Source organism: Typha latifolia, chromosome 5 (assembly GCF_019914945.1).
Source record: "Typha latifolia isolate L0001 chromosome 5, TyphaL0001v2, whole genome shotgun sequence".
Lineage (NCBI taxonomy): Eukaryota > Viridiplantae > Streptophyta > Magnoliopsida > Poales > Typhaceae > Typha > Typha latifolia.
The window spans coordinates 16,613,477-16,635,579 of record NC_133090.1 but is presented as its reverse complement, the minus strand read 5'-3'; the positions used below and the strand labels follow the sequence as shown (position 1 = coordinate 16,635,579).

The following is a 22,103-nucleotide window of genomic DNA, read 5'->3' as shown; positions in this document are numbered from 1 at the left end:
TGGTTTGAGTAGTCTCTTTCCCACCTTGTGTTGGGCTTTTTCATATGGAAGCATTTATATGTCAATGGTGTGGTGAAGCAATAATTTCTATGACACAAGGACTTCCTTCCATCAGACCAAGGACTGGTCCTGCAAACTTGCTCGATTTTATAACGATTACGGATTACCCCAATATTATGATGCTGTAGACTACCATAAGTGTGGAAATATATATACTCCTATGGTTGGCTGGAGCAGAGCATTGGGAGTTGGATGGGGCCCCATTTTATTCTGTTAATGGGCTCGAGCATTGTAGGCCGACTTTTGGGTGTAATTAATTCTAAACCAACCTTAACTTGCATCATTGCATGTGGGAAAGTGTAGCACGAGGAGTTTTGTCATGATAAAGGATGACACCGCTTGCAAGTTGGAACTTGTGTGCACTGACTTAATTGCAAAGATTAGCATATTATTCTTTCAATTTAAGTCGATGATGTAGATTAATTTCAATTTAAGATATTTGCTACACGCGTTAACCTATAATGATATAACCAAAATTAAAAATACTTAACGTAACGAATAAGGGCAAGAGGTGCTGCTGTTGTACTTTATAACTAAAGTACAAACTTTGTGTTGACTGCATCGATCGTGTCTTAAGGTTTCCTATCAGTATAGTGAGACCACTGTGCCGGTAAACTATCAGAATAGTATAAAAGTTATTCCACCAGTTATCCCATGATTGCCGAATTAGTTAAGCCCTCTATTGAACGTTATCCATGTGAGATAATAAAAGGTAGGATGGCAGCAGCAGTGGATGTTTGGGCGGTGGATCCGTAGACAATCGAGTTGTCCCTCTGGCTAACTTTCGGCTACAATTGCATTATATATAAAGATTAAAGCACTTCCTTTTTGGACTGCTGAATAAGACCAAAGTTGTTGGCCACCGTCGCGTCACCTAATTGGCAAAATATTAAATATTAATGCTGTGAAATTTAATATCTTTGGTCTGCTTTGGAAAAAATATTAATGAAATTGAAAAGAATTGACACATAAAAATATTAACTGGATTCCGGGTATAAACTATACCGGATAACCGTGCGGATAATCGAACGGATCTTATCCCCGTTCTATCGACTATCGTCGAATTGCGCCGCGCCCTCCCGAGTCCCAAATTATAGGAGAATAAAAGAGGTGAGGCGAATAATGAGAATAAGCGAGACAAATATGGAATAAGTCAGGAGTCAGGACAGGTGGGCGGTTCGTGGGTCCCGCCTCCGGTGGCTCGGTCGGTGCGGCAGTGGGTCCCATTCCTCTCTCCTTTTTTCGAAAAGAGAAAATGAAAAGTTAATTAGGAGGGCCTACCTACGTAGAGCAATACGTATTTACTTTTACCCCCTCCTCCCCACCCCCTAACTTTCTTTAATATTTATTATTACCTTTTCTCTTTACTTGTTTATTTTTATTTTTTACGGCTTGGTATTTGATTTGTATTAGTTTAAAGTTGGGGAACGATGGCGATCCTGGATCGGTCCTTCTCGCTTTTCCCTATCGCTCTCTCCTTCTTCCGCTGCCATTAGAATTCCAAGCGAGAGGGCTCCCGTAGACGATCTCTCCACTCTACCAATCGATTCAGTTCTCTTCCCCTGTCCTCGGTACGTCTTCGATTTTCGATCCTTTCTGGTACCTAGATTGCTGTTTTTTTTTTGATAGCTTTGAAGTTGGATTGAGGCACGATTCTTTAGTTTTTGCATCGATCGGATGGTCAGGAACTCGGTTTTTCTTCAGGTTGATGAGATTCCTAATGGTTTGCATTTGGTTTATAAGTTAATCGTATATGATTTGTTTGTTATGTTGATCTTGAACTGGTTGGTTAATTAATTAGATACGACCAGAGGATCCGCGGGAGAAGTTTCTGGTTATGGGGATCAGAATAACCCTAGAAATGCATGCTTAAGTTGCATTTTTAGTTGAGTAGTTTTATTTAATTTTCTCCTTGGATAGAAAAGGCACTTAAAAAATCAGAGGAATAGCGCATGCATGTATTGACAGAGATCTTGTTGATCTTTAGAGTCTCAGTGTTGTTATACCTCTATAGAGAAGGATGTCCTGGCCTCCGCAAAAGTGTTTGACCTAATTCATATGGATTCAAGTTCATAAGCATGCGACTTATAGTTCAGAAGGTTTGATTCTTACAGAAATGGGTGATGGTGTTTGCTCTACCCAACTCATTGATGGAGATGGTGTATTCAATGTTGCGGGCATTGAGGACTTCATGAAGGCTGTGAAATTGGCAGAATGTGGGCTCTCCTATGCAGTTGTCTCTATAATGGGGCCGCAAAGTAGCGGTATGCATTTTGACTCTTGAGTCATATTCGTGTTCAATCATTTGCTATTTCCTTTTTCCACCCTGTTGTCTTTTCTCCTTTTGATCCTACAATTTGGTTAGTTGGATTAACGTGATCAATCCATCTGTAACTGCATTCTTGCTTAGAATTGTGAGGTATGATGAAAACAAATAAGCAATTCAGACTTGACAAAACCAAGGGAAAGTTCATATTCTTTTGTTAGTATCATTGTAGTAGTTTTTCTGTTTATTTATGTAACTCTAAAGAAGGTTTGGTATGTTGTATAATGTTGTAGGCTTGTAACTAAACTACTAGTGGCTTAGATGCTTGTTCCGTTACAGAAGGGAAGATTCCAACCAACTATTGTCTTTATCTAGAATTATATTGGCCAAATTGCTTCTGCTCTTCATTCCACATTTGCTTTTACACCGAGAACATGTGAAAATCGACATTTTGCTTTAGTAATATTTCATTTCCTTAACAGGAAAGAGCACTCTTTTGAATCATCTTTTTGGTACAAACTTTAGGGAGATGGATGCTTTCAGGGGAAGGCAAGTTATGACTTTAGATTTAGATTATATTCAATGAACATCTTCAAATTACTCCATTCATGTTGATTACTTCTATGATATTGAGTCTTTTTCTTTAGATCGCAAACTACTAAAGGAATCTGGTTGGCAAAGTGCAATGGTATTGACCCGTGTACACTTGTGATGGATTTGGAGGGTACTGACGGAAGAGAACGAGGAGAGGTAATCCTTTCTCACAGCATGCTATCTTGTTTTAAATTACCTCTAGAAAGTTGCAGTTAGGCTTTTTATTTGAGCATCATTTCTTATGTTTCCGATATTATTAGCTCATTTTTCTATGCATGTGGTTCAATATGAATAATCTCATAAGTTGAATCTCAAGCGAATCAAGTGAAATCAATTCTTTCAAATTTTTACCCATCTTTCACCATAATTATTGAGATATTAACCTCTTGTATCATGTATCAACTTGCAATAGAAAGAACTTGGCTATTATTTAATTGCCTATGGTCACACTACTGTCTCCTTTTTCTTCTCCTGTTGAATCTCTAGAACTATCTTTATTGGTGCTCTTGAACCATCCTGCACATTCTTTATTTGTCGTCAGGACGATACAGCCTTTGAGAAACAGAGCGCTCTGTTTGCTTTAGCAGTTTCGGACATTGTTCTGATAAATATGTAAGTATGTTTTCTGTTGACGTAGACATTTTTTTTTCCTTCCAAATTTTCTTTCCATATTATAGATGTATCTGGTTTGCAGATATTTTACTTATGTAATTGGGCAATTTGTTCCTTGATATAGGTGGTGTCATGATATTGGCAGAGAACAGGCTGCAAATAAGCCTCTTCTGAAGACGGTATTTCAGGTTAGTCAGAGTAGGTGTGCCTGCAACTGCATAAGAAAGTGGTCCCCACCTTTTACTCAAAGCTGTTACTTTGTTTATCATAAACAGGTCATGATGCGCTTGTTTAGTCCTCGCAAAACAACATTGTTATTTGTCATACGTGATAAAACCAAGGTAATATCTCTTCCATCCTTACAGCTCAATCTAATTTAAGAAGCTTGATCTCCTACTACTGAAGTAACTGAACCACCATCATCACCACCTTAAAAATTCCTTGATCTAATGGTCTACCTTGAATGCTACTAATTAACAATTATTTATTACTTTCCTTTCCTATGCAGACACCTTTGGAAAATCTGGAACCTGTTCTCAGGGAAGATATTCAAAAGGTAATTGTTCTCTAATGATTTCTTGCTCATTATGTCTTGCATTGTTCTTTTTCCTTTTCAAGCCGGATTTGTTTGTGTTTGACAGATATGGAATGGTGTGCCTAAGCCAGAAGCTCACAAGGAAACTCCACTTAGTGAATTTTTCAATGTAATGCTATCATACACCAGAAATTCAATATTATATTTAGTTTTATTTCATTGTGCTTGAAATCGGATGATATTAATGACAGGTAGATGTCGTTGCTCTCTCAAGTTACGAAGAGAAAGAAGAGCTATTCAAGGAACAGGTCTGTAACTCTGTATGTTAAATGTGGAAATCAAGATGCTTTGATCTGAACAGAACAAAAGGCGACTTACAACTGATCTGTAGTTAAAACTAAACAATATCAGAAATTCTCCAGTTAGAAATATGATCATGCAAATTAATCCATGTTATTTGGTATCATGTGCATCGCATTGTGTGCATTTTGGAGCCGTTGAAATTTTCCAACAAATTCAGCTCATTTCTCAATATATATTTCAACAAATCTCAGGTCTCGAGATTTTAATCAATCTTTGTCACACGACCTTTCTTCTAGCTCTTAGGGCTCGAGCTTGTTATTATTATAACAAAATTACTTGATCTGTTATACTTTTACTGAAGGTTGCAAGCTTAAGACAAAGATTTTTTCATTCCATTGCTCCTGGCGGCCTTGCCGGAGATCGGCGGGGGGTTGTTCCTGCTGCAGGGTTTTCATTTAGTGGACAACAAATTTGGAAGATTATCAAGGAGAATAAGGATCTTGATCTACCTGCACACAAGGTGAGTTAACTTTTAGATTTTACTTCATTATTGTAATCTGCAATTGATGCTGGGAATCTCTTTTTATTCTTACTAAATACTAATTACAGGTTATGGTTGCAACTGTACGTTGTGAAGAAATTGCTAATGAAAAATTTGCTAATTTAAGTGCTGATGAGGTAATTAAAGTCCATCCTTTAATCTCTTGTATAGTTTACCATTGTACTTGTGACCTTATTAATTCTCTGTAAGTCTTTCTACGTTGATAGGATTGGCGACAACTTGAAGAGGATGTTCAACATGATATAGTACCAGGGTTTGGAAAGAAGCTTAGCATCATTTTGGACAAATGCTTATCTGGGTAAATTATCAAGGATTAAAAATAAGTAGGATGCAGTGATAAGAGTGCTTTTCTTGACCCTTATAGTTCGCTTTTTAGCTTGTAGTCATATGTCTGTGCTAATTTGAATTTACTAGAGAATACATTTAATGGAATTTTTTTGTACTCTATAATATTGTGAAATAGAAGTTTCTCTATATGTTGTTTGGCTTGCCACTAAGATCTTAAATTTTACTCCTTTTGCAGGTATGATATGGAAGCTATTTATTTTGATGAAGGTGTTAGAACTTCAAAGAGGCAACAACTTGAGTCCAAACTTCTGCAGGTTTACCATATTCCATTTGAGATTTTTTGCCTTTACACTGGATGGATAGCATTAATGTTACTTAAAGCATGAAGTTCTTTGAGATTGAAACTAGATGTGCTATCTAGAGTATGAAGCATTGCTTCTTTGTGCACCATGTAAGCATATCATCCATTGAATCATAGAAAGAATAATTTTTTTATAGCTTTATCGGAAGTGTGATGCTTATGATCTCGTATAGTGACTATAGTTTGTAAGCTATATAGGTTGTTAATAATATCAGTTTTACAAGTTACAGAAATTTCTTGTACAACTAATTTTAATACTTCCTTTTATTCTCCATCAAGTTCTAGCCTCTCCCTTGAGATCCAGTGGAATTGTCGCATTGCAAGTGCCATATAAGAGCTACTTAAAATGTTTATAGTTTGAAATTCTCCTGTTGCATCTCACATCATTGCATCATGTTGTTCAGAAATATAAGGGCTCATGCATTATAAGACCTAAATTTTGTTAGTTCTCTTGTTTCCTAGATGGTGAATCCTGCTTATCAATCCTTGTTGGGACATTTGCGGACCAAAACTCTGGATGATTTTAAGGAAGCTTTTGATAAAGCTCTCAGCAGAGGAGAAGGGTTTGCAGTTTCTGCTCTTGATTGCACTCAGTTTTTTATGTCAAAATTTGACAACAGCTGTAAAGGTATATCGTTAGTACTATATCTAGCAAGTTTTCCTTTTTCTCTCCTGCCACAGAATGAAGTAAAACAATTTGATTATCACCTTTATCTTTGTGATTAGTTGATTAAGATCTATGGTGTTTATCTTTATGTTTATGGTGTTACTTTTGGCATAATCTTATACATCATCTTTCAATCAGGTAATGAAGTATGCATAGCCATAAAATGGCTGACATGTAGACATGTTCCTTGTAGCTAAAAACTTCTCTCAGCAATCCCTTTTCCAGGACAGTTAGCATTTTTGTTTCTATTTCATATATTCCAGTTGCTGCTGTATTGGCAGCCTTAGCTAAAACAATCTAATCAACTTTTTCTCTCTGAAAGGACTATCCTGCTCAGGTTCTTATAATGCGAGTACTTAATTCATGATCTTATGGTATACGTGATCAGTCATTTGACAAAGCTAGGGTGTGAAACCTTTATGGATTGATGAAAATAACATGTGATCAATTCTGGAGGAAATCTACTCCTTTTTACTGTTCTTGTTTGAAGGACTTTTTTTGGTGTGTTTTTGTTTTTTTGTTTTGGCATTTCTTCAATCCCTCTATCGCTGCTCTTTTAAGGCCATTTATTACTAGAATTGTTGCTGAACTTGCTGATGCTTCCGTTAACAGATGCAGCTATTCAACAAGCAAATTGGGACCCCTCCAAATTTAGGGATAAGCTTCAGCGTGATATAGATGGACATATAACAGCAGTTCGTGCCACAAAACTTTCTGAACTTAGCGCCCAATATGAGGTCTGCTAGTATTCTCTCATCATTAATGTTTTTAAATTGATGATGGTACAAATTAATTCAAGCAGGAAGCTATCTTAGTATGTGTAGATTGGTTATCATCCTACTGTATCTCTTTTAATGCTATCAATAGTTGGGAATTAATGGTATGCACTTCCAGGGACAACTGAATAAAGCTCTTGCTGAGCCCGTGGAAGCTCTTTTAGATACAGCAGGAGATGATACCTGGCCTGCAATAAGGAAACTTCTTCAGCGGGAGACTAGAGTATCTGTCTCTGGACTTGCTTCAGCCCTTGTAGCTTTTGAACTTGATCAGGCAACTGTTGATAAAATGCTTGCAAAATTAGAGGAGTATGCTAAAAGTGTTGTTGAATCAAAGGCAAAAGAAGAAGCTGGTAGGGTTTTAATCCGTATGAAGGACAGGTACTGCATGCCGGAGATGGTTTTTGGATAATTATGTTCCTCTACTTATAGAACTAGACTGAATGTATGAATTAATACAGGTTTGCGACATTGTTTAGCCGTGACTCTGACTCCATGCCAAGAGTCTGGACAGGAAAGGAAGATATAAGATCAATTACAAAAACTGCTCGTTCTTCTGTATGCCATGATAATTGACCTTTTTCTTTTGATAATTGGATGTCGTTTCTGTTAATACTCAAGATATTCAAGTACAAAATATCTTCTTTTGTTCCAGTCATTGAAGCTGCTATCTGTGATGGCTGCAATTCGTTTGGATGATGATAGTGACAATATTGAGAACACTCTCTCACTTGCTCTGGTGGATAATGCAAATGTTGGCGCTTCAAATAAGAGCATCCAATCATTTGACCCTCTGGCTTCAAGCTCGTGGGAGGAGGTGATTGTTCTGAAAATCTGCTTTAATAGAATTCAGGCAATTATTTTCGAAAATCTTTATCAGTAATTTAATCTTGAAAGCAAGCAACCGGTGAAAGTTCTATAACTAGTAGCAAAGCTTAGATATTAAATTTACACAACAAGAACAATCAAGTCCTTAGTCCCATCTATTTTGGGTGCTGATATCATTCAGATTGTGTTCTAGCATAGACAATGTAATGTATTGATTTTTGCAACCCACCTACTTCTTAATTAACCTTTTGCTTTTGTTGCTCATTACTGTTGGAAAGTGGGCTGGTTGAGTTTTATAATATTAACTAGCTGGTTTAATTTCAATCATAGTTATTCATATGGAAGCAATGGAAGCTTTCTTCTTTTGGAACACATCATTTATTATTTTCTCAGATAGTTTTTTTTTGTATAAATATTGTATTCAGGTTTCTGCAACAAAAACTTTAATTACACCAGTCCAGTGCAAATCGTTGTGGAGGCAATTTAAGTCAGAGACCGAGTACACTGTCAGTCAGGCAGTTGCTGCGCAGGCATGTTAACTTTCACTCTTTAACACCATTTATAGAGATTGAATAGAATACTTTGCATGCTAGAGTAATTCGAGATTACATCTCTTAGCATTTTTATGAGAACCTGGCCTTTAGGTAGATTGCTGAATGAAGTATCAGCAAAACATGACCTCACCATGTACTTTTGTCTTTCTCAGGAGGCCCACAAGCGGAACAACAACTGGTTGCCCCCTCCATGGGCAATTGCTGCTATTCTTGTCCTGGGTTTCAATGAATTCATGACGCTGCTAAGGTAATTTACTCAATACATAGCTGCATTTATGCAAATGCGAAGTTACTGTCTGACTTAAACCTGTGTTTGCCCTCATGTATCAGGAACCCATTTTACCTTGCTGTCATATTTGTTACTTTTCTTGTGGGCAAAGCCCTTTGGGTACAATTGGACATCTCCGGGGAATTCCGGAACGGCGCTGTGAGTGCAAAGCTACAGAAATTTAATTCTGTTCTTTCTTGAATTATAGCAGAAGATTCTTTTAGGCCTGATATCTTGATTCCTTAATTACCATCAATGCAGCTTTCTGGGCTCCTCTCCTTGTCCACGAAGTTTCTCCCAACAGTAATGAATATCCTCAAGAAGTTAGCAGACGAAGGGCAACGGCCTTCAGCTCCAGAGCCCCAGAGGAACCCAGAACTGGATTCTAAAAGCTTCAGAAATGGTGTATATAGCAGTGCAACGTCAAATGCGTCATCTAATATGTCCTCCTCAGAGAGTGGGGTTGAGTATTCAAGCCCATCAACACAATGAGGAGCATGAAGAGTAGTTCCCTTATAGATATCCAATTTGTTATACTTGGGGGTTTTGGTCAGCTCTGATCAAATCCAATATCAAATGCATTTGTTTAGTGAGATGCCCATTAGCCTTCGCAGGACTGAACCTAAGGATGTAACTATATAATATGATTTAGCATACGGTTCACCTGCTTGTATGAGAGATTTCGAATTTCGAGCCAGCTTCACCTTTTCTTATTTATAGAGTTTGCCAGAGGTTTGGGAATAATGACTCTTAAAGGTTTCACAATTCGTATTTTTTTTTTCACTCTTTCCATTCTTCTTTTTGGCTGTTTCACTTGTTTACCTCTTTGGTAATGGATGTATAGAAGACTGATTGGAAAATTTCAAGCAGCATATGTATCGTTTACTTCCATTTGTTTGAACTTAGCTTCGACTCCATTTATTCTTTTATTAATATCTGATCCACTCCAAATTCCTACAAAACTAAGAAGATTGTGGAGTAAAATTTACTATACAGCTCCCAAAATCCGAATCCATTGATCTCCTCCTGTGTCTCAAGGCGTCGTTGACATGTATACAACCATTAAAAAAAGTCAACAAAGTAAACAAAAGGGGGCTTTATGGACACTTGGCAGACTATGATAAGTTACGAAGTTGGTTAAAATAGCTTCAAACTTCTCTACTTTAACTGCTTCTATTGCAGCCAATCAGAGGCATTTGATTGCAGCAAGTTCCTACGATCTCCCGAGTCCAGTATCAAATATCTCGTACTTAAATCCAGCAAAATGGTCTATTCGTGACAGTTGTCGACGTGTTGTAAGTTTTAACCCGAGCCGCTCGGTTTTGGATATTTTATGATTTTATCGAGTTTTTGACAAACTAGACCTCCATTTTTTGTTTTTTTTTTTATCAAAATAGATTATTTTTCAAATTTATTTTAATTTACAGTCACACTAATAAAAATATTAAATTAATTAGTGTTTTTAAAAATGCTAATTAGTTAAATACTTTTATCGTCAGACAAAATTTTTTTTTTACTGCTGAAAAATTAAGTTACAAACATTTATAATTATTTTAGAACCAGATAAAAATATTAAACTAATTAGTATTTTTGCTTAAAGATAAAATTACTAATTAGTTTAGTATTTTTATTATTGCTATAGTAAATTAGATCTTATTTAGTAATAAATTTGAGGAGTAATATATTTGGGTAAAAATAAATTGTACCAGAGCTAGTTTCTTCAAAAACTCTATTTTATCACAAAAATGGTAAACCGTCAATCAAGGCCGTCCGTTGTGTAGACCAACCACGATTCACCAAATGAGCGGATGAGATTACTCTCTCTCTATTGAGCGGTGATCGGAGTTTGTAAATAAATGAACATGTAAGGCAATTTATAAAAGGGCGCGATTAGTTTCGATTTTTTCCATTTGTCGCCTCCCTCGTCGATCTCTGATCCCTTTCGCTCAGATAGAATCCAAGGCAAGCTTTTTCCCGGCGCCTTCCTCTCCGGGGAGCTCTCTCCTGCTTCGATTTGGTACGCTGTGCATCTTAAGCGACGTAATCTATCATTTGCTTGCGAGATTGCTTTTGTCTCGATTTGTTTGATTTATATATGAGAGTGATCAGAGAAGATCGCTTGATTCTTTGCTAGATCATTTGATCAAAAGGTAGGAGAGAAATGTATACTAGGGAAGGGAAGCTGCTATTGATCTAGCATTTATTTCCGGTATTAGATTATTATTTCCTTCTCAGGTCCAGATCGTTTAGAAGATAGCTCATCTATTCGATCTTTAGACGACATTTCTGATCCTTATTGTTATTGGAGCGTCCTGGTGTTTCTATATTAGATTCATTTCGTAGATCTGTGTGCATTTTGGAAATGATGGATTTTTAGGTCCCTTCTATTGATTGTACTTTGTATCATAACTTCTCTTCCATCTTGTGAAAGACTTTGATCACTGTAAGCACTAAAATTTTAAGTTGGGTTTTCTCTCCGGTTCTTATTCGCTTATGTTATTAATTAGATTTGATATTTGTGTATTAATTTATATATGATGTAATGATTTGCTATAGCTCTTCTTTTGTTGCCCTTATCTTAGGCTTTTATTGAGTATGGTTGTGGAAAAGAATATTTCTGACATGGAGGAAGGATCGCTGGAGATTGGCATGGGTACGTAGTTCCATTACCAACATGACATAGTTAGCTATGTTGTTCTTGTGTCTCATTTTGCGATAATATTTTCAGATTCATCTTTGCAATGTTTAATACTTGGGAAGGAGAATTCAGTGTTGCTAGCTTCCATAAGCATTTATAAATTTCAGCTCAAAGATGATCGCTTGAAATTTCATTGATCTTCTAGATTTTATCTATTTTTCCTTTGTCTGATTCTATTGGATACTATGTGTTTTGTTGCTAGTGGTTCTGCTCGGTGAACAGTGATATTGCTCTGTAGTTCAGAAATAGCTTATTTAGGGTACATTGAGAAATATCATTTTTCCTTTTCTTCTTTGGCAGTTAGCTCTTCTTTGGAAGGCATTGAGACTTCTGTGTACTCTGCTGTATTTCTCATGATTTAAGTTATATCTGGCTCCAAATTTCTCAGCATCTTTCTTCGTTTTCAATGCCAATATTATCTCTCAAGCTTTGTAGCTTTTCCCTTTAATGTGTGCAATATGTGCAATATGTGCTACATTCCATACTTACATCTTTCGTTGCACGTTGTACTGTATAATTTGGTCTATTTAGGACCAATCTTTTGTGATAGTAGTGTAGAGTCGTAAAAGTATGTTGGTTTGAAATTTTGGTCCTTTTCTTTCATATCTTGCAGAATATAGGACCGTTTCTGGTGTTGCTGGCCCTCTGGTCATCTTGGAAAAAGTGAAGGTATGTGACCTTGTAATCAACCATCTTTGCAACAATGTTGGTTATACTTTCACATCTTACTAATGATTTTACTTTAAAAAATGCATTTTCAGGGTCCTAAATATCAAGAAATTGTCAATATAAGACTAGGAGATGGCACAACTAGGCGTGGTCAAGTGCTGGAAGTTGATGGGGAGAAAGCTGTTGTTCAAGTAATTAGTCGTTTCTCCGTTATGCTAGCTTTTTTTAATGAAGCAAATGCTTCTATTATTTTTTCTACCTCCATTTCAATTCTGCAATTTGGTTTCTACATAGACAATGTTGTCTTGGGGCATAACACTTGCTCCTTTTTGTTGAACGACAAATCTCTGAATTGTCTGGGTATTATCTTCTCTTCTTAATTCGATGCATGCGATAGATCTAGTGCGTCCTCTTTTTGTCTTTCTTTTTGCATCATCTGGAATGAAGACTTAGATTCTGTAATCAGATAGTTTGATGTTTGGACTTGAGATTATGAATCACAGGGTTCATTTTAGTCCATGATGTCTATAGCTGTATCAAGTCCTTAATTTTCATATTGGTAATAGTGCATCAATGATAAGTCTCTTTATATCTTTAATTCATTTAGTTCCTCATAATTTTTTTTAAAAATTTTGCTCTCTTTCATGCTTGGTCTGACATGCCTGCCAGATGTCTACAATTTTCTCCCATAAGATTTATGCTCTTGACTTACACATTTCACTTCTGTCATCTTTCATCAACGATAATTCTTTTTATATCCATTCTCGATTGAGTCATTTCTATCTTTAATTCATTCAATTTCTTGTAATTTTGTAAAGTTCACATTTAGTCTGACATGCCTATCAGATTTTTGCATTTTTCCCATAGGATTTATGTCCTTGACTTCCATGTTTCATTGCTGTCATCTTTTATTATGTATAATTTGGGTGTGGTCTATTGTTTGTTGGCAGGTTTTTGAAGGAACATCAGGTATTGATAACAAATATACAACAGTGCAATTCACTGGGGAGGTAATGGGTCTACTCTTTGACAATATTGTTGCTAATTTACAGTCGTGTCTGCTCTCATTTAAGCATGTGCTCACTCTCTTCTAGGTAGTTATGTTTCACTTTCTTTGGATATTTTTCTTTTCAACTCAAGCAATTTATTTTCGTCACAGAAAGATTATGTCCTTCAAGCCATTGGTGAAGTTTGAATAGAAAAAAATAAAAAAATGGTTTAGTTTAGAAGGAAAGATAATGAAAGCTGCCTCTTTATTGCTAGGGAACCGAAGATGGGAATCTAGACTAGAAGCAACAGTTTATTCTATAGATTTAGGATAAAAAAAGACAATTTGAGTTCTTGCTTTAGTGGAAAACCCCTGTTTTTCGTGACCTGAAGTTGAAAATTGGTGTCTTTCAAATATAGTGTCTTTTTCTTGCTATTAATGATGTTGTAATGCTTATATGCAGGTTCTGAAAACCCCTGTTTCATTGGATATGCTTGGACGCATTTTTAATGGTTCTGGGAAACCTATAGACAATGGGCCACCTATACTACCTGAGGCATACTTGGATATTTCTGGTGTGTTAGGAACTGAAGATGCTTATGTGCCAATAGTGTTGTTATTTTTTGACCCAGAGTACATACTTGTGATGTATGTGACTGGTTCTTATGATTCTGTTGCAGGAAGTTCTATCAATCCCAGTGAGAGGACTTATCCTGAAGAGATGATTCAGACGGGGATATCTACCATTGATGTTATGAACTCTATTGCTCGAGGGCAGAAGATTCCTCTTTTTTCAGCTGCTGGGCTTCCACATAATGAAATTGCAGCTCAGATTTGCCGTCAGGCTGGTCTTGTGAAGCGATTAGAGAAGTCTGGCAATCTCTTGGGGGTATATGAACCTACCTTTTTTGTTTCTAATATTTTGTTATGGCTAATTCTAGCTTCTTATCATTTTGTTGCTTCTGGGTATGTTGAACATGAGGAATTTCTTGGTACTCTATGCTGCATTATCTACTTAGCATCAAATTACTATGCACCCAGGACTTTTTTGGTCATGTTGTTCTTTCATTTTCCTTTTTTGATTCTTTGCATTAATTTGCATCAAATCTACTTTGTAGTTTCTCAAAATTTTTGTATGGCAGTTGTTTAGTAAAATTTCTTACCGTAAACTTGAATAAGTAGTCTAATATGCTTTTCACTTTTCCTTTTTCTTTATGAAATGTTACTATTTTTAGTTGTGCTTAACCTGGTCCATGACACTCCCTCGCATGTAGTTGCTTACCAAATATATGTTAAGCCACACTCTGCCTGCCTGCAATACTATGTACTATGTCCCCTTCTGGAAATTTAGTTCAAGCAAATTATTCATATCAGGATTAGAACCAGTAGTATTTTCCTTACATCCCTTGATAATTTATTTGGTCTTATTTGCACTTAAATGGAATTACAATTTGATTTTAGGGTCAATGAGAATGCTAGATTTCTCCTAATTGATAGTTCATGTCAATGCCTTATCTATCATCTAGGTAAGCTGTCTGGGAGAACCAGATGAGCATCTGCCTTGATCTGGATGTTGTTCGTAATGCTATGCTACACTTGCAAATCTTAACCGATATCTTAGGGCTAATTTTTCAGTGTGTTTCATTATATCCACTTCATGCATACATTTCATAATTCAAGACCACATTTTAGTCTACTGCATTTGCACTTTGCAGGTGACTTCATGTAATTTTTAATTTTCTTAGAAGTGTGATATTTGACAAGTTACGGTTTGGACCATGTGCATTGCTTGTTTCTTAGTCTAGGAAAGGGACCGAGGGAAAGCAAGGGCCCTACTATTTACTCCTAAATCCTCAGTTCAAGCTGACTATCCTATTTGAATCAGCAGGACAGGGAAGAGGACAATTTTGCTATTGTTTTTGCAGCTATGGGAGTAAACATGGAAACAGCTCAGTTTTTTAAACGTGATTTTGAAGAAAATGGTTCTATGGAGAGAGTGACACTATTTCTGAATCTGGTATTTTACTAGACCTGCCCTTTGTCATTTGATTATTTTCTAAAGTCATGCCATTTATTTGTCAGTTTATTAGGAATCTGGGTTCATGGTTGAAAATAAATGAGCATTTAAATTTATGTATGTTCCATTGATTTTTCTATTCCTCTTTCTTGCAGGCAAATGACCCTACTATTGAGCGTATCATCACCCCTCGAATTGCTCTCACTACCGCAGAGTACTTAGCTTATGAATGTGGGAAGCATGTTCTTGTCATCCTAACTGATATGAGCTCATACGCTGATGCACTTCGTGAAGTAAGGACTTTTTCTTTTTCTTAGTTGGACGTACTTTATGAGATGTTGTAATATATGTGAGTACAGTAGTGGTAGGTCTGTCTTGACAAGCTATCAGTTATAACTTCCTCTGCCACTTAATTGATTCTCACATTATTATGCTCACTGCCTATGCGGATGCTTGAACTAAAAATAAAATTCAACTAAACCTGAAGGATTTCAGATAATGTGACAATGTTTTCTGTGGCTGCACTTGCTAATCTAAGGAGTACATCATCTTTATAGGAGACCTGTATGTGTAGCCAAGTGCTCTTGAAATGGATTTGGGCCTCACTTCTACAATCAAGCTCGGTCATGTAGGAGCAATTGGCTGGAACAAGGCTTGTTCTCAAGCCAGCCCGAGCTCTATCTTGATCTTATCTCAATTGCATTTCAGAAAAAGAAAAATCAAATTTGGCCTTGTTTTTAGCTATATTAACTCTGACTCATGTTTAATTGAAGCTTGAATCAAGCAGATATAACTACATTTGCCTAAATACTTGATATTAGTATAGGACTTGAAATTGAAATATTACCATAATTAACATATATACACAATAAACTTTCAAGTGGGTCATACATCATATATCAAGTACTACATATTAAATTTAAAATTTGAAGATATGCATTTTCAGTGTTGTCTAGCTGAGCTTGATTACAGTTAGGTCTTCTCGAGTTTATCACATCTATTCTCCTTTCAGGTTTCGGCTGCTCGAGAAGAAGTGCCTGGTAGGCGTGGTTATCCTGGCTACATGTATACTGATCTGGCAACAATATATGAACGAGCTGGTCGTATAGAAGGAAGAAAAGGATCAATCACTCAGATACCTATTTTAACTATGCCAAACGACGGTAAGTTTTGATGTTCTCTTTGCAAAATATTAATGCACTGTAACCTGTTTCCAACAGATAGTGTGTTCATCAAAATACTGACTGATGCTTTTTTTGTTTATGAAATTGTTATTTTGTCAATATTCAGTGAAATATCAATTAGTGGATATTTGAGACATTTCTTATTGCTGATAAGTTTTTGCCGGGGCATGTTTGTATGATGGGGTAGTTATCTGAGATTCCGAACCTCTCAATACCATTTTTGTCCTTCTACATATCTTTCTATTGTATTTGAGTAAGCGTATGGTCCTTAATTTCATCTCTTCTTTTTTACTCAATTGTCTTACGCTGCCGAACAGATATTACACATCCCACTCCAGATCTTACCGGTTATATTACTGAGGGTCAAATATACATTGACAGGCAACTCCACAATCGACAGGTAATGCATAATTTGTTTTTTAGTATTATCATTAATGCTCAAAGAAGTTGCAAATTGCAAATAAATATGCTAGTTTTCCAAACTTTTTACCATTTTGTTTTCTTAGCAGTGCATATATAAAGAGCAGCTTCTTGTAGCTATTATGTTTGTTTTCTACTTTTTTCTTGTGAATTCTGAACCTTAAATATATCTAAACAGATCTACCCACCCATCAATGTCCTTCCATCACTCTCACGACTTATGAAGGTGAGTTTCTCAATTTCAAGGGTTTATTTTTTTTCCCCTCAATTCAAGAAGTGCCTTTCCCAGACAAAGTGGATGGCTGTTTAAAGGTATAAGCATATAGATCATTCTCTTCACTGGTTAATTCTTTGCAGAGCGCTATAGGAGAGGGCATGACTCGCCGTGATCATGCTGATGTGTCTAACCAGGTTAGTTGCTGTATATAGTCTCTGCTACAAGTAACAGAGATCTGTTCTTGAGACGATGAACTTGTTCTGTTTGTGCTTCAGCTTTATGCCAATTATGCTATCGGGAAGGATGTTCAGGCAATGAAAGCAGTTGTTGGCGAGGAAGCACTTTCATCCGAAGATTTGGTCTTTTTACTCTCTCTCTCTCTCTCATTCATACAGTATGCATATACTGATATACATGAACGTGCACATGCAAATGGTTTATTATGAATAGACATGCACTAACCTCTCTCAATGCCTCCCAAGCAATTTTTTTTAGCTTTTTTTTGTTTTTTTTTCTCTTTAACTGAAGTTGTTTAAATGACAGCTCTACTTGGAGTTCTTGGACAAGTTCGAAAGGAAGTTTGTCACTCAAGGAGCATACGATACACGCAACATCTTCCAATCTCTCGATCTTGCATGGACATTGCTTCGCATCTTTCCACGCGAGCTTCTTCATCGTATTCCTGCAAAGACTCTAGATCAGTACTACAGTCGAGATGCATCCCATTAAGATGCCAATGAAGCACCCTGTTGCAAAGTCCATGGGAGGGAGCCAAAGCGAATAAAGTGATGGTTATTTATCAAACCCAGAGTTGAGTTGAGTTGAGTTTTTCTTTTCTTTTCTTTTGCAGTTGAGGTTATCTATCCCTCTTGCAGGGCGAATGTTGGTTACATGATCTCTTTGGCTCTTGTTATATCAGTAATTTTAGACATCATTGTCTACAAAAGTTGGTTGGTCATTACTTAGTAGACATTCTTATGGATTCATTCTTGTGGACAAATAAGTAAAGGGAAGACTCTTTTATTTGTTCATCCTTGATAAAATTTTGGTCTCCATGGACAAAAAATTACATTTCTTTGTTCTCAGGAATACACTTCAATTCTTGTTCGACGGGCAAGAAAAAAAGAAGCCAGACATTCTCGTCGCGTCACATTAAAATCCCATGATTTGATCATGTTTAATGTTTAACAGCACTTTTAGTATAGTTTAATATGATATGGTATTTAATATTTCCAATTAGGGTTCTGCCATTTAATGTTAGACCAGACCACCATAGTCTTGCTTAACACCAGCATATGAAGAAGAAGTAGAAGTAGAAGACGAAGCGAAACAACGAATCCGCGATGCTTCACGTCGCTCGGAAGCTATCACTTCCGAGATCAACTAATAAGCTCTACCGCCTCCCTCTTTACTTGTCTACTTCTCCACCACCATCACCACCACCATATCTTCCACCTCCTCCTCCATCCCTACTTCCTCTCCTCCGTCCCTTCTCTTCCCATTCCCCTTCCTCTCCTCCTCCTCCTCCTCCTCCTCCTCTCCCTCCTCTCTCTCTTCTCCGCGGCGGATGCTATGACTCCTCTGATTCCAACCTCCCTTCTCTTCCCCTCTGCCCCGGCTGCGGCGTCCACATGCAAGACTCTGACCCCACACTTCCCGGCTTCTTCTCCCCTCCTTCTCCCAAATCACCCGACTACCGCGCCCGTCTCGACCTCATCGACGACGACGACGATGCCCACCTCTCCCTCTCCCTCAAATCTGGTCTCTTTCCCCTCCAAGAGCCAGAACAGGACGACTCCAAACCTTCTCGTCCTCCTTTAGTTTGCGCTCGCTGCCACTCTCTTCGCCACTACGGCCAAGTAAAGAACCCCTCCGCCGAGAACCTCCTCCCAGATTTCGACTTCGACCGCGCCGTCGCACCCAAAATGGCCTCCCCATCCGGACCCCGCAACGTCGTCCTCATGGTCGTCGACGCCGCCGACTTCGACGGCTCCTTCCCCCGCAAGGTCGCTCGCCTCGTCTCCGCATCCATCGACGCCCACTCCGCCAATTGGAAACGAAACGAGCCGGCGAACGTCCCCCGAGTCGTCCTCGTCGTTTCCAAAGTCGACCTCCTCCCGCCGTCCTCCATCTCGCCGGATTGGCTCGAGGAGTGGGCGAGGAAGCGGGCGCGGGTCGGCGGGGTGATTAAACTCGCCGGGGTGCACCTGGTGAGCGCGGCGAAGAATTGGGGCGTGAGGGAGCTGGTGGAGCACGTGAGGGAGCTCGCAGGGGCGAGGGGGAACGTGTGGGCGGTTGGAGCGCAGAATGCGGGGAAGTCGACGTTGATTAACGCAATGGGGAGGTGCTCAGTGGGGAATGTGAGCCACTTGACTGAGGCGCCGGTGCCGGGAACGACATTAGGGATTGTAAGGGTGGAGGGCGTCCTTGGTGGGCAGGCGAAGCTGTTCGATACGCCGGGGATTCTGCATCCCTATCAGATCACGACGAGGTTGACGAGGGAGGAGCAGAAGCTGGTGAATATGACCAAGGAATTGAGGCCGAGAACTTACAGGATCAAGGTTGGTTTTACTAATTGCTTTTGTTATGCTTTCAGTTCATATTTTTCTATGTTTATTTGTAAAACACCCAAGTAGTTTGCAGCCTAAGGTTACACATTGAAGGTTAACAACTCTGCCTGCCTGTAACATGTATTAATTACTCCTCTCATAGTTGTTGACTGCTTACATTTTTTAATTCGTCAACTCTACTTTTTCTTTCATATGCATATATCTTTGAGTTGCATCCAGATGTGCTTAGATAAATAGAGGGGTTTATCATAGAGGTCATGTTCTTGGAGGATTTGGTGTTATCATGCATGATCTAGAAGAGCAATTTAAATACACAGAAGGAAAAATATGCTATGTCATGCATCTTTGGTGTTTCTGAAGAGAGTTTAAAGTACTTTTTATGGACTACTAAGATGGGTAGAGGGTCCAAAAATATGTAGACATGGGCCACTCGATGGGATTGTGATGATATGAGCTTAAAATTGATTATGTGGGGAACGCCAGAGTAGCCATCTAGTTCAAGCGAAGTTCTTGCTTATGTGATTCTGGATTACTTGATTGGGGTGAACTTGGTGTATGCAGAAAAAATGCTGATTAGGGAATTCGGCGTCCATATAGTAATTGGTATAAAAAATTCCATTCCATTATATTAATGAACATTCCCAAGTGTTCCATCATCTTAAAGAACATCCTTGTATGATGCGGAATAAGCAGAGGAAAAGTGTTAAATATCTGCTTTCATGTTGTATATACTCTGTTTTGCTGATTTTGTCAGGGAATAATACCTATGGATAAGTTGAGAATAGGTTGGAAGTTGGAACATGCCTTCTATGACACAATCAAGGCATGAACAATGAGAGACTAGGTTCTATGCAACTCATTGAATTGCGTCCATAAATTTCTGCAGCTATGAAACAAAATTTTCTTTTTCCATCACGAGGTGATTTCTTAGTACCCACTTATGATAGGTTAATTTCCTGAAGGGAAAATATGGGGACATGTCCAGTGCACCTCTAGACTCCTCTGCAGTATTTCCTTCCCATATTCCTCCTTTGGCTTCCTTACCGAAATCTTGAGCAAGAGAGCAGCTTGTTGCATATGGACCTTCTGTTATTGTAGAGTTCCTTCGAGATAACCATCTCAAATATTTTGCATGACTACAACACAATCTATTATCAGAAAGCAACTTAAAGTCATGTAGAACAAAGAATGTGCTTGTTCTTTATTTTCTAGATCTGCTCACATGTGTTAACTCACTTGTTTGCAGGTGGGACATTCTGTTCATATTGGTGGTCTGATGAGGCTAGATGTTGAGGAATCATCAGCAGATACAATCTACGTTACAGTCTGGGCATCACCGCTTCTTCCACTTCACATGGGGAAGGCAGAAAATGCCTCCTCAATGATAGAAAAACATTTTGGTTTGCAGCTGCAGGTATCCTTTCTTTTCTCGCTCGACTTCACAAACTTTTCCATATTCATTTTGCCAGATTACTAACTTCTTTATGATGCTGGGTGGAGCTTATGCATTTACTATGACATATACTGCAGCCACCCATTGGTGAAAACCGGGTCAATGAGCTTGGCAAATGGGTAAGAAGGGAATTTACTGTTACTGGGAACAGTTGGGATGCAAGTTCTGTTGATATAGCAGCTGCAGGTCTTGGGTGGTTTGCCATTGGGCTTAAGGGAGATGCTGTTTTAGGTATTTGGACATATGACTGTGTTGATGTTGTACTACGGAACTCTCTCATCCCTAAAAGAGCATCGATATTTGAAGAAGCAGGATTCACCGTGTCAAAGATAGTCTCACAAGCCGATAGATCATCAAGTAAGCTGAAATGCAGTAAAAACGAGAAGAAAAAGGTTGTTAGCAATTCATGATCAGCTTCCCCACCTTCAATTAAAGATGATGCAGCTATGGGTGCTTAATTATCCAGTTTGGAGTCTAAAAATTGATGTTGCGTGGAGCAGCTATTCTGCTACTTATCAAAAGTGATTGATTACTATGCTGAATCAAATTGTGAGATTGGAGGACCACAGACACTAGATAGATCTCTGTGTTGGTTATTTAGATACTTCTCAATGGAAAGAGACTTGAGCAGTTGACAAACTCCCGGGTACTAAAACCCTAGAGTATATATGGTAGGCATCTTTAAGCATGTCTTCTCTTTGTTTATAGAAGAATTTTGATTCATCAGAGACTGTTTGGACATAACAATAAATTTAGATTCTTATTTCTAAGAGATTATCTTTGTAAGAGAAGCTAATGAATGATAAGTTTTAAGATTACTCATATAATTATTTTTGACCAGGACTAAGGACAAGTCTGTATGGATTTTACCCTCTGGAACTTTCTATTGAAAGAGAAGAGAAGAATTAAATTCAGGAAGGCTTCAACTGTTATCTATTTGGGGGCATGCACATAAAATTATAAATGCAAACCCATTTCTATTCGGGATCCTTCTTTACTAATAATAAAATAGGCATTTGTAGATACTGTATGACGGCGACCTGTATCTATATGTGATGGATTAGGTAAGTCTAATTTTAATTAACTCTAAAGCGTTTTTTATTATTAGATTTCTTACAAAGAAAGCCAAGGGGTCAACATGACATGGCACTACTCTTTTTACTTGGTCGTAGTAGATAATCCACAAGTGCTAATTTTATTTTACCCATAGATT

At 37.8% G+C, this 22,103-nt stretch overlaps 3 protein-coding genes across 8 annotated transcripts; all 3 read left to right on the top strand.

Moving 5' to 3' along the window:
- Positions 1-1,470: 1,470 nt before the first annotated feature.
- LOC140789641 (protein ROOT HAIR DEFECTIVE 3-like) lies at positions 1,471-9,575 on the top strand. Its single transcript, XM_073139419.1, has 23 exons — positions 1,471-1,631; positions 2,175-2,324; positions 2,809-2,875; positions 2,974-3,076; positions 3,462-3,532; positions 3,657-3,720; positions 3,808-3,873; positions 4,041-4,088; positions 4,174-4,236; positions 4,319-4,375; positions 4,732-4,890; positions 4,980-5,048; positions 5,139-5,230; positions 5,456-5,534; positions 6,044-6,209; positions 6,861-6,985; positions 7,143-7,405; positions 7,486-7,582; positions 7,680-7,841; positions 8,278-8,382; positions 8,559-8,653; positions 8,737-8,833; positions 8,936-9,575. The coding sequence occupies exons 2-23, from the start codon at positions 2,177-2,179 to the stop codon at positions 9,164-9,166; spliced, it is 2,427 nt and encodes an 808-aa protein (XP_072995520.1). The 5' UTR covers positions 1,471-1,631; positions 2,175-2,176; the 3' UTR covers positions 9,167-9,575.
- A 987-nt stretch (positions 9,576-10,562) lies between these two features.
- Positions 10,563-17,910, top strand: LOC140788701 (V-type proton ATPase subunit B 2). Of its 5 annotated transcripts, none has more exons than XM_073138090.1 (15): positions 10,563-10,691; positions 11,257-11,327; positions 11,986-12,041; positions 12,134-12,232; positions 12,992-13,051; positions 13,493-13,604; positions 13,710-13,918; positions 14,918-15,046; positions 15,202-15,339; positions 16,059-16,209; positions 16,548-16,630; positions 16,829-16,876; positions 17,008-17,061; positions 17,143-17,226; positions 17,411-17,910. In XM_073138090.1, exons 2-15 carry the CDS (start codon positions 11,270-11,272, stop codon positions 17,594-17,596), a joined length of 1,467 nt encoding a protein of 488 aa, XP_072994191.1. In that variant the 5' UTR covers positions 10,563-10,691; positions 11,257-11,269; the 3' UTR covers positions 17,597-17,910. The 5 variants fall into 5 exon arrangements, with proteins under 5 accessions (XP_072994191.1, XP_072994186.1, XP_072994189.1 ...); XM_073138085.1 differs by having other exon boundaries at positions 14,915-15,046; XM_073138088.1 differs by having other exon boundaries at positions 10,587-10,691; positions 11,231-11,327; positions 14,915-15,046.
- A 195-nt stretch (positions 17,911-18,105) lies between these two features.
- LOC140788700 (GTP-binding protein BRASSINAZOLE INSENSITIVE PALE GREEN 2, chloroplastic) lies at positions 18,106-21,708 on the top strand. Of its 2 annotated transcripts, none has more exons than XM_073138083.1 (3): positions 18,106-19,428; positions 20,684-20,851; positions 20,968-21,708. In XM_073138083.1, exons 1-3 carry the CDS (start codon positions 18,211-18,213, stop codon positions 21,298-21,300), a joined length of 1,719 nt encoding a protein of 572 aa, XP_072994184.1. In that variant the 5' UTR covers positions 18,106-18,210; the 3' UTR covers positions 21,301-21,708. The 2 variants fall into 2 exon arrangements, with proteins under 2 accessions (XP_072994184.1, XP_072994185.1); XM_073138084.1 differs by having other exon boundaries at positions 18,127-19,428; positions 20,938-21,097.
- The last annotated feature ends 395 nt before the right edge of the window (positions 21,709-22,103 follow it).

Bases quoted from the DNA above. Each gene is read 5' to 3' on its own strand.
- LOC140789641 (XM_073139419.1), top strand. From the start codon at position 2,177: ATGGGTGATGGTGTTTGCTCTACCCAACTCATTGATGGAGATGGTGTA. The intron at 2,876-2,973 runs GCAAGTTATGAC...CTTTTTCTTTAG, and splicing joins ATGGATGCTTTCAGGGGAAG to ATCGCAAACTACTAAAGGAA. The intron at 4,891-4,979 runs GTGAGTTAACTT...TACTAATTACAG, and splicing joins TTGATCTACCTGCACACAAG to GTTATGGTTGCAACTGTACG.
- LOC140788701 (XM_073138085.1), top strand. From the start codon at position 11,270: ATGGTTGTGGAAAAGAATATTTCTGACATGGAGGAAGGATCGCTGGAG. The intron at 16,210-16,547 runs GTAAGTTTTGAT...GCTGCCGAACAG, and splicing joins TTTAACTATGCCAAACGACG to ATATTACACATCCCACTCCA. The intron at 17,062-17,142 runs GTTAGTTGCTGT...TTTGTGCTTCAG, and splicing joins ATGCTGATGTGTCTAACCAG to CTTTATGCCAATTATGCTAT.
- LOC140788700 (XM_073138083.1), top strand. From the start codon at position 18,211: ATGCTTCACGTCGCTCGGAAGCTATCACTTCCGAGATCAACTAATAAG. The intron at 19,429-20,683 runs GTTGGTTTTACT...ACTTGTTTGCAG, and splicing joins CGAGAACTTACAGGATCAAG to GTGGGACATTCTGTTCATAT. The intron at 20,852-20,967 runs GTATCCTTTCTT...CATATACTGCAG, and splicing joins ATTTTGGTTTGCAGCTGCAG to CCACCCATTGGTGAAAACCG.